Raw genomic sequence first — 10918 nt, 5'->3', positions numbered from 1 at the left:
GCGCCGAACGGAATCAGGGAAAGCCCCCTCCTCCAATAGTCTCACCGTTGAAAGTGTAGCGGAGGAATCCTGCTCTGCTGTATCGTCCACCTCTGTCCGAGGCGACAGGGAGGGTGCCCTGTGGCTGGTACCACGGCTGGTGCAGGGTGAGGAGCCGACAACCGGCTCTCCTAACCCAGGACAGTCCTAGGCGCCCTCGCTCTCCGGGGTGAGTGTCTGCACTGGCAGGTCACTTAGCTACCTGGCCATTCGGTTCATTTGGGGTCCACAGATCTCTCCTTTCAGAGGGAATTTTTTACTGGGTTAAGTTATGGTAACATATCTAAGGGCTCTGATACCATGATGTCAGCGATGCTGCTAAATTTTCTACCTACCACCCTGGCCAGTGGTTCAGTGGTTAGAGCATTGGACCATGGACCAAAGAGTCACAGGTTCGATTCTGGTTAAGGGCACGTACTTCGGTTGTGGTTTGTCCCCGGCCCTGGTTGGGGTTGTGCGGGAAGCAGCCATTCGATGTCTCTCTCTCTTTCTCTCTCAGTCCTTCCCACTCTATCTGAAGATAAATGGAAAAATATCCTCAGGTGAGAATTAAAAAAACAAATTCCCTATTTACCTAAATGCTGTCCTGCTATGAAGACCTGGACTTTCATCCCAACGTATCTGGTCGGTTCAAGATCTTTTAAGTGTAGATTTGGGTTATCAAGGACAATTACCACACACACTGCAAACTCTATTCCAAGAACATTCCTTGTAATCTTAAAAGTTAATCCAAGGGAACTAGTGTCCAGGGCTGAGACGGTTGGAGACCCTGCGCGGGTCCCTCCGGGCGTGGCTCAGGGCGGGTGCCGCTTACGGAAGCTCCCTGAGTCCCAAAGCAACACCGGCTTCCACTGAGTTGGGATTTCCCAAAACAATTTGCCAGTGAATGTTTTTCAATGAATATTTTATGATATCAAAGAAATTTGTATCCCTTAGAAAAGTTGGGAAACTCTTTTAATGTAGTTGCGAGGGGACTGTAACAAGGAGAAGCCGCGAAGGCTGCCTCAGACGTGGGGACGTGCGTGTGGCCTCTGTTCTGTCAGCCGCAGGAAATCAACTGCTCTCGCTTTGGGCCCTGTGGGCTGGGCTCCCCGGAGCAGGACGGGCGCAGCAATTACCCACGAAAGTGCTGAGACAGATCAACTGTTAAGCTGTACCCCTGACTGAGTGACCCTTGCACCTGTGACATGGGACACAGGCAACCAGAGGTGCACACGACACGAAGAGGCAGTAAGGCAGGGACATGTCAATAGAGACAACACCAAACAGGAGAAAACTTACATTGTCATTTTTCCTCTTTGTTATTCTTCCGAATGATAAGAAATGGCTTTTGTTCTAGGTTAAAATGGTCAAATATTGTCAATATACCTTTGTTCAACCTAATAGATTCTAATGCAGTTTTTATTAGCACTGTTTCTCAGCAGAGAAGAATCCAGCAGCAGTGTCCGTCCTACGTACCGAGCACTGGCCCAGACACCCAAGCCTGAGGTCTGATTACATTCTAAGCTTTTTCTGCTATATCATATACTTTCATAATCTGTTTACCTTTGTTTGAGCCACAAATGTTTCTTATTTGGGTCACTGATTTTGTTGTTGTTGTAAGTTCTGTAGTTTAAACAAAAAAATATAACTTGCATATTTTCTTTGAAGATAACTAATGTTTCACACATTAGGACTTTGAAAATACATTAATTTATATTCTTACATTTGGAGCAAACCACCATGGTTTCACTGCTATCTCTGAATGCGTTTGTAAAAGCATTTTTTAATTCAGATTTGAATTATCGTATCGAAGTGAACACATTTCTGTAGTGCCAGGTGGGCTGTTTAACTTGAGCCACGCAAGACAAATATTTGTGGGGGGTGCTGAGAGCTATATATCAGATTGCACAAAAGTCAGAAGTTTCCCTTTTTTTTTACATAGTCAAGATACAAAAATTTGTATTTGCAGGAAGATTTAACTGCTTCAAGTCCAAGTACCTTATTTAGATAAAACCGACCAGCCTGGTGCCTCTGTTGGGCAATGCAGCCGCTCAGCCGTCCCGGTGACTAATCCCTGTGGAGAACATTCTTGCGAGCTGAGTCCCTAATCTCTCCGCAGCACAGCCAGTGGCTTGCAGGGCAGTGGTGGGAGGATGGAGGCCAGTCATGGGAGCCCAAGGTCCAGGCTCTCGGGGGCCTCACCGCTGCTGGTCGGCTCCGTGCCGTCCGCGTGGCAAAGGCAGTGAGGCGGTGAGCCGCAGCTCAGGTGCTCAGAGCTGGCAAACGGGATCGACCGACAAGTGTGGACTTGGGAACAAGGCGGATTAAATGACAGCCGCCAGTGAAACTGATATCGGACCAGCAGTTCACATCGAACAAAGGACCTCTTAGTCCTCATCTGCAGAACTTCCAAATCCACTTCAATTGCGGATTTCATCGTGAATCGAGAGAATGACGGGAGATGAATGTAATCGCCTTGTGCCGATTAGGTAGAAATCGTGAAGCAAAGAAGTCATCCGCGCCTTGGTGGAACCCTCTAACCTTTCAAACCGCTCACACGTGGACACCCGAGAGAGGTGTTCTTGGTGAAGTCCTCTCCCCAGTCATCCTAGATATCACTTGTACACATGAACCCGGCTTTAGCCTCACCTGACCAGGGAGGCGGTTTTCGTCCCCACGCCTGGGGCCTGCGTGGGCTTGGCGGTCGGTGCACAGTGCAGGGAGGGCGTGTCCCATCCCATCGGCTCCAGGTGACTGGCCCAGCTGAGCTTGAAGTTTCTCGGAGGAAGGTGGGTACAAATGTTCGCTTCTATCCGAAAGCTCCCAATAAGGCGGCGATGACAGTTCTTTGACAACGTGCTATAACCCAGTCTGCGATTCCCAGCCGGGGCTCTAAGAGCTTGCCAGCCCTTCACACGAATTTCCTCTTGCGTTTCTAGCGGTCGGAAACCATTCCTGTGCTTCTCCATGCTGTCTGTCTCAGCCTCTACCCCTCCAGGTTTGGAGACGCCGAGAAACACCCTCAAGGACCCAAGGCGTCAGGAAGCGCGTCTGTTATTTGGCATCGTTTCGTGGACTCCAGGTCCCCTCGGTTCGGCAGAGGTGGGATTTGGGAATTTCGTGTCCTCCTTCCCCCTTCGAAGGTCTTCAATACCTGTTCAATAGCTGTTCTGTTCGATGCATCGGCTCTCAGCACCAGAATGCTGCTGGGAGGAGGGGTGAAAGGGACCCATCTGAGGTGCCCTCATCCATGCCTGCGATGTCACCCCAAACCTGGTTGCTCCCACATCTTGTTCTCTCAAGATGTGAACATGTATATTCACCTGTTCTCTGGGCCTCTCTGGGCACCCAGCACCGGTCGGATTCGACACGGCCTAAACTCACTGTTTTCCTGATAGGCTGCTCCCTCTGCATTCCAGTGTATTTCCCTTCCTGGCCCACAGGACACGCCCTTTCCCAGGGACCACTCCCACCCATCAGGGTAAGCCCCTCCCTCCTCCTCAGGCTTCGCCGTCAGGTGCCATCCAAGTCCACTTCTGACGCCCTCGCTAAGCTGCGGTCACTCGTTCATTCGAGCGACACTCGGCTGCCGGAGCCAGGCCTGGAGCCAGCGCGGGGCACTGGCAGGACCCAGATGGGCCAAGGGGATACCTGCTTGGGTCTCCTTTCTCCACCTCCCTTCCCACTCCTCTGGGCCCCAGAATGAATTATATAAACTGAAATCCTAGGTCACTTTCCTCCTGAAAACCTTTCAGAGACCACAGAGCTCTGTGTGCGGCCCACAGGCCCCGGCGGGCACAGGGCGTGGCTGCGTTCAGCCAGCCTTCACTGCAGAGCACACCCCCACTTCCACTGTGAACTCTCTCACCCTCAGGCCTCTGCACATGCAATTCCCACTGCTTATCACACCCTTCCCTGCCTCTCACTTCTGCTGCACCCCACTCATCTTTCAAAACCCAATAAAAAGATTTCCTCCTCTGGACTCTGCTCTGCACCCACCCCATGCCTGGGGCTCCTCCCTCATGATCCTTCTTCTCGGTGTGGTTCCCAGAACACCCCTGCATACCTGTGTCATTACATCATGGCGCTTACCAGACTCACAGGTAAATGTCCTGTCTCCTCGAGCAGGCTGGGGCCTCCTGCAGGGCAGGCAGAGGCTCCACGCTGCTCCTGGCCCGGCCACCGCAGACCCTCCGTGCACACAGGAATGGGTAAGTGGGTATTTTGAAACTGTGAAGCATTATAGTCTCACGCTGCGCAACTCAGAATGAAAGAACATTTCTCACCATTTGCAAACTCCTATTTTCTTCTTCTCTGCTCCTAAGAATAGATCCCACTTTTGCACACCCAGCTATTAGTGTAATTATCTCTTTCTTTCCAGCGATGGCTGTCGCCCTGTTACAAAGACTCACATTGTGTAGGTGGCCAGAGAGGTCCAGCCAGCAGCCCGGACCTGTGCACCATCCAGCACAAATTCTCCAGAGCTCTGACTTTCATTGATAAAACAGACCAGGTGGTTTGTCACTGCTCAGAGACATGTAAAACTGCACCACACGGTACAGGACCACAGTGTGACCCTGGCCCTGCAGTGTGGGAGCTGTTTCCTCACAGGTTACAGTCCAACAAAAGCACCTGCGTTTCACACGTCACTGTCAGGTCACAGCGACAGGTGACTCTGTGCCTGTCCAGCAGCCGACCCGCCGAGACAGGAGGAGCTCGGACGTGCCCCTGAGAGAACTTGAACGTTGGAAACTGCCTGATTCCCACCATCCTCAGCACCAAGTACCTGAAGGGAACGAAACGGCTCCCCCACCGTGCGGCGCACCGGCCCTGCCCGCGGCACGGGAGGTGTTCGGGCAGGTCTGCGCTGAGTAATGCACCTGGTGGTATGCGCCTGTGCAGCACAGCGTTCTGCCCACATTAAGATAAACTTCCTCTACCTGCTGACACTTAACAGCAGAGGTCTGTTTACATCAGATCACAGCGGCCGTCAGCTCCGAGCTGGACGCGTTCTGAGGAAATGCTCCGGAGAGAAACCAGGGTTGAGTCGAGGAGGCCTGTGTTTGTAAGAAGAGCAGCATTTTGTTACGCTTGTCAAGCACGATCGCCCCTGATCTCCTGGAAACTACCACCAGGAAAGCAAAGCTCTAACTCCCTAGGACGTGTCTCCGTGCAAAGCATCGCGGAGTCCAGATCCGAGGCGGCTCCCCGCCACGCGCCACGACAGACCGACCACAGGACCGAAGTGTTGCAGCTTTTCACACGCTTTATTGCCAACCGTTTAAAATGGTCAACATGAAAAAAAAAAAAAAAGAACATTTGGTAATAAATACTGCTCTTTGGGCTGTAATAAATAAAAAGTTTATTAACAGGAATGCACTTTTCCAGCCACAAGTTTCTCCAAAAATTAACCAAAAAAATTATATATGGCCATAGTTCACAGTTAAGCAGCCAAAAGCTGCTCCAGTTACAGCTTGTAAAGGACACGGGAGCTTCCTCCCTTCTCCCTCCCCTTCAGGGAGCGTGTTCACAGTTCCAAGTCCTCGGTCCGAAGTGCTCTCAACAGAGAGAAGTTACGAGTCAATGCACCTTTCTGTGAAATTGTCCGGAACACCTTCTCGAACAGGTGCGGCAGGTAAAACCGCACTCTGGCTCCCTCGCACGGTCCAGGTCAAGCACGGCGTCCCCGGGAGTCCAGCTGCCGGGGGGACGGTCTTCGTACCACCACTGCCCGTCCTCAGCGCGCCCGCACAGCGCACAGGCGAGGTCCGGCCCGCTCGGAGCCGCTAGTTGCACCTCTGCAGGAGCATGTTCAGGGCGTACTCCATCCGCTGCTTCAGTTCTGACGAGCAGCCCGACAGCAGCAGCGTCGTCAGTCGGAACGTGGTGGAAATCCTGTCCTCGTTGATGTACGTGAGCAGGTATTCCTCGTTTTGGCTACAGATGATTATTTTCGTGTGGTCGTGGTAGAAATTCACCTTGAAAAAGTAGACAAAGAATCAGATCTCTCTTAAAATTAACAATGAAAAGGCCGAGTCACTGACTGCACCGGGACAGTCGTGTTATAGGGTCCGTGTGCACCGTCCTGCAGCGGACACGTACCTGGAAGGTGCCGTCATTGAAAAGCATCATCAAGGCCTTATCAGATTTCAGCCACTGAAGGAGGTAGAGCCGAGGTCTTCGAATGTCAGTGACACTGGGCAGATCTCCACCCTGGAAGAGACGGGCAGAGACAGAGCTGCAAAGATTCTGCAGTGGCTCTCAAAACCCATAAAAGCAAACGCCTCTCAGAATGAACCCAACACCAGAAATGCCTGGAGATCCTGCCCCGCCTCCCGGAGCCTCTGATTCAGCAGAGGAGGCAGGACAGCTTCCAGGCCGCAGCGGGCCCAGTCGGGACTGCACCCCAGACACCAGCGTGCGGAGCCCCTGCTTACGTCCATGAGGTTCTCCTCCATGTAGTGGGAGAAGTACTTCAGCACCGTCACTTGGCCGACGAACTGCTCCGGGGCGTCGGTCGCCGTGAGGACGGAGCACTGGCCGAGCTCTGCGTAGTAGTGCACAGTCCTGGATGGGGGAGAGCGCACAGTCAGGCACTGCTTCCAGACCGCCCCCTGCAGACTGCAGCGCCGGCCGCGCGGCGACGCACACTCACTTTCTGTCGGGAAGGAGGCTCATGTGCGCCCCGTTGTTGAACAGCACACCCACGGTGTGGTCCGAGAGCTGGTATCCGAAGCCGTACTTGTTCGAGTAATCCACCCACTTGGTGACCCACTGGAAGGACGTGCTCAGCTGCTCCTTGGGAATGCCGTCGGCTTCTGGCATGTTCTCCAGACACCCACGAAGCACCCTGGCCACCGTGTCCGCCACACTCCCCATGGTGCTGTCTTCAAGGCCTGGACAGTCACACGACAGAATGATCAACAAGAACAGGCCTCACAGACGCTGCTTCCCTCCGCCCACTCTGTAAGGACAAGCTCAAAGTGCTCCCCGGCCCCCCCAGCTCCTCTCACTGGGCCCTTCTGTGCCGGCTGAGGTGCTGGGGAAGCACTCGAGACCCTGGGCCGAGCACCGGCAGCGAAGCTCTAAGACCCGAGCCGGGACGAACACTCACACTCACTGCTGCTGCTGCAGCTGCCAAGCGTCCCTCTGACGATCATCCGGATCGCATCTCCCATCTGCTGCCTGCTCTCCGCCGCGGCCGGTCCAGATCCAGCCACTGCAGCGGGAGGGGGCGGGAGCTCCTGGGAAGGAGGACGACCAGGCAGTGAGTCAGACATCTGAAATTCACTGATGCCTGAGAAGCCTAGGTGACTATGGGATTGTGGCAACTGCTGGGAAAGCTAATCAAAAGCAATGGACACAAGCCAGGTAAAAGCTATTGCAGTAACTCAACTGCATGTATTGTTCAACTAAAAGACAAAAATGTTTCCTTTTAAAGAGCTGAAAGAAAATTACGTGGATACAACATGCTTGAACTATGATATGGTAGAGCAAGTGACAGTGAACGGAGAATGAAAACGATACAAAGTGTTGTATCTATTTTGGTCTCTTCCAACATACCTCATCTGTCCTGGGTTTGTTGGGTTGCTGCGTTATGGAAGCCTTTTTCAAATCATGCCTAAGCTTGTAAATTTCATCATCTTCTTTAGACACTCTATCTGTAAATCAAGGAAAAGAATTATGAGCGTTATTCCATCCTAACAAGGTAGGGACAGAGCTAGCATATTTCCTCATTTTGCAGTAATAACAAGCTGTGAGCATCCAAGGCAGAAACAGCATTTGTATCATTGCCTTCGCTGCAATTATGCAAGCAGCACACGTGTCTGACACAGAAAGCTTCCAATCGCATTCTGCAGTGTGAATTCATTGTGCCATAAAAAATTCAACAGTATACAAGCTCACTGGTCAAATCACACTAATGCAAAAGCCTCTTTTAACTAACTTATCAAACTTAAATATAATATTGGATACGGAACAGTGAGAGGTCTTAAAACTTACTGTGTGTGTCAATATATCTTGCTTTGTCTTTTTTGCCACCAAAAAGAGCAGCGGCGGCTTTCTTGAAGAAGTTCTTGGCTGGGCTGGACAGGTGGAAGTCCGGGGCCGTGTGGCAGCAGCTGGAAGACAGTCTGTCTGGGGTGAAGCCCTGTGCAGCACGAGAAAGACTTCAGTGACCTGCTGGTTATGGGACTAACAGCATATAATCCAAAGATCCGAGACACACACCCACCTGCAAAAAAAACTCATGTCGGATGATGTCATCCAAGCTGGGCCGGTCCTCTGGGTTCCTGGACAACATGCTGGCTATCAAGTGCTTGGCCGGGCCCAGCAGGGACGACGGCAGGGAGTACCTGGCTTCCCTTATGCACCTGTACGTTTCCTTCAGGTTTGTCGTTTCGAATGGGGGTCTCCCCAGCAGCATTGTGTACCTGAGTGGAAGGAAACGCCTCTTTAGGTCACAAAGCGACTCTGCCAGTGCTAGAGCCCAAACCCAAATTGGCTCTTGGACACTTACATTACACAGCCTAACGCCCAGATGTCTGACTCGCAGCCATGTCCCTGCTTGTTGAGGACTTCAGGGGAGAGATAATTTGGGGTGCCGCATATTGTTCTGCAAAGACAAGACAGGAAGGGTTCATCAGGAACGGCTGTCTGGTCTGAACTTAGCTTCCTGATAAACCTGGAAAGCGCTGCTTTGAATTTCTATTTGGAGACATTGCACTTCTGGTTTTGGCATCTGAACAACTGCATTTGACCAAGTGGTTTTTAGCAATTTTTTAAATGCATGTACAGTTTCCTCAGCCCACGTGACACGGTGTTTTTTAACCCACGGAGACCAGGCGTTCTACGGATCAGGCATATGTAAGAGATTTCCTCCATAATCAACCACAGACATCTGCTCTGGCCCGGCCTACAGGGAGCGCCTGCCTAGTGTTTCCTCAAGTTGCCATTGTTGTGGTCTATGCACAGTCCACTGAGCTTCTCGGAAACATTAACTGGGAGATAATAAGGGCACATGGGACCTGCACAAAACCCCAGGACGGGTCTTCCTGACTCTTACCTCCTCCTGTGCTCCAAGGGCTCCAACCTGGCTGCCAAACCGAAGTCCCCAACTTTCAGCTCCATGGCCTCATTGATGAAAAAGTTCCCTAGAGGCCAAACGACACAAACCCCAGCCCTTTGAATGGCGGTCTCAGCGGCGCGCACATCGACCCCAGAGGCAGCAGCCAGCTGCTGATGTTACAGCCACGTTCAGAGCAGGGCTACACAGGCTGACCCCGACTGCCAAGGGGCCTGCGCCGAAGGCGCGGGAGAGAAGAGAACACCTCTCCCCCAGTCGGTGTCTGGAGTAAGGACTCACCCAGTTTGAGATCCCGGTGCAAGATTTCCTGTTCGTGAAGGTACTTCAGCCCCGACACAATCTGCCTGAGGTAGTATCGGACTTCTGGCTCCGTCAGCACCTTTCTTGCTTTCAAGATGTGAGCCATGGACTAGGAGGAGGAGAGGAGAGGCTGTCACGCAGGGTGTCAGCGGCAGGACGGGAGGCCGGTCCCCACACAGAACCCCGGTGGCTGGTCCCCACACACAACCCCGGGGCCGGTCCCCACACAGAACCCGGGCGGCCGGTCCGCACAGAACCCGGGCGGCCAGTCCCTGCACACAACCCCGGGCGGCCGGTCCCCGCACAGAACCCCGGGCGGCCGGTCCCCGCACAGAACCCGGGCGGCCGGTCCCCGCACACAACCCGGGCGGCCGGTCCCCGCACAGAACCCCGGGCGGCCGGTCCCTGCACACAACCCCGGGGGCCGGTCCCCGCACAGAACCCCGGGGGCCGGTCACCACACACAACCCCGGCGGCCGGTCCCCGCACACAACCCGGGCGGCCGGTCCCCGCACACAACCCCGGCGGCCGGTCCCCGCACACAACCCGGGCCCAGCCCGCACACGCACCCGCCGGCTGCAGTACTCCAGCAGGATGTAGATGTTCTCTTTGTCCTCGAAGTGGTGGTAGAACTGGACGACGTGCTTGTGGTGCAGAAGCCTGTGCAGCTCGATCTCCTTGTCGATCTGCGGGGAAGGCAGCGGCTCAGCACCGGCCCGGCCGCCGCTGCGCCCGGAGCCCCGCGCCGGCCCACCCCCCACGCACCTTCTCCCTCTGGTGAGGCTTAGCGACCCTGCTGTGCGGGATGATTTTCGCGGCGTAGACCTTGTTGTTCGTCAGGTCTGTCATCTCGTAACACTTGGCAAAGCCGCCCTGCGAGGAAACAAAGCCGAGACGGGCTGAGCGCCGGAGCCCGGGCGGCAGGAACGATCTTCAACCCGAACAGAACTAAGAAGGCAGAGCCGGGCGGGGGAGGGGCCGGCGCCCGAAGCCCTTCCCGACGGACGCGCCCCGCCCGGCCGGAGGGGCGGCCGGGCCCGGGCAGCGCCGCCTCACCTTGCCCAGCACCCGGCCGCGGCAGTAGCGCCGCCCCGTCGTGGGGTCCACGACGACCCGCGACACCTCGGCGCCCGCGTGGTGGCGGGGCTGCGGCGGGGCGGCCGGCGGCTCCTGCGCGCGGGGCGGCGGCTCCTCGGCGGGCGGCGGCCGCCGGCGCCTCGGGTCCCCGCCGCCGGCCTTGCCCGGCTGCTCGCTGGCCTTGGCGCCCGCGGCCGGCGGGTGGGCGATGGTGCGCAGCAGCTCCATGCTCCGCGTCCACTTGTGCGAGTGCGGGCGCCGGGCGGCCTCTTATCCGCGCCGCGGGGGGCGGGGCCTCGCCCGACACGTCACCACGGCGCCCCGCCCCCCGCCGCGCGGGCTGGATCCGCCGGGGCGGGGACGCGGAGGGCTCGCAACCCCGGGGTTGAAGCCAGACCCCGGGCCTGCGCCGTCCCCGTCCCCGTCCCCGTCCCC

General features: G+C 55.2%; 1 protein-coding gene across 1 annotated transcript; it reads right to left on the bottom strand.

The window, feature by feature from the left end:
- Positions 1–5371: 5371 nt before the first annotated feature.
- PLK2 (polo like kinase 2) lies at positions 5372–10711 on the bottom strand. The gene is made up of 14 exons (XM_036280453.1): positions 10463–10711; positions 10172–10279; positions 9976–10092; positions 9386–9515; positions 9086–9173; positions 8540–8635; positions 8255–8453; positions 8023–8170; positions 7585–7682; positions 7136–7265; positions 6677–6917; positions 6459–6588; positions 6124–6234; positions 5372–5999 (listed from the first exon to the last, which is right to left on the bottom strand). The coding sequence occupies exons 1-14, from the start codon at positions 10709–10711 to the stop codon at positions 5808–5810; spliced, it is 2037 nt and encodes a 678-aa protein (XP_036136346.1). The 3' UTR covers positions 5372–5807.
- Between the last annotated feature and the right edge of the window lie 207 nt (positions 10712–10918).

Source organism: Molossus molossus, unplaced genomic scaffold (genome assembly GCF_014108415.1).
Source record: "Molossus molossus isolate mMolMol1 unplaced genomic scaffold, mMolMol1.p scaffold_m16_p_3, whole genome shotgun sequence".
Lineage (NCBI taxonomy): Eukaryota > Metazoa > Chordata > Mammalia > Chiroptera > Molossidae > Molossus > Molossus molossus.
This window is presented reverse-complemented; position numbering and strand designations above follow the sequence as displayed.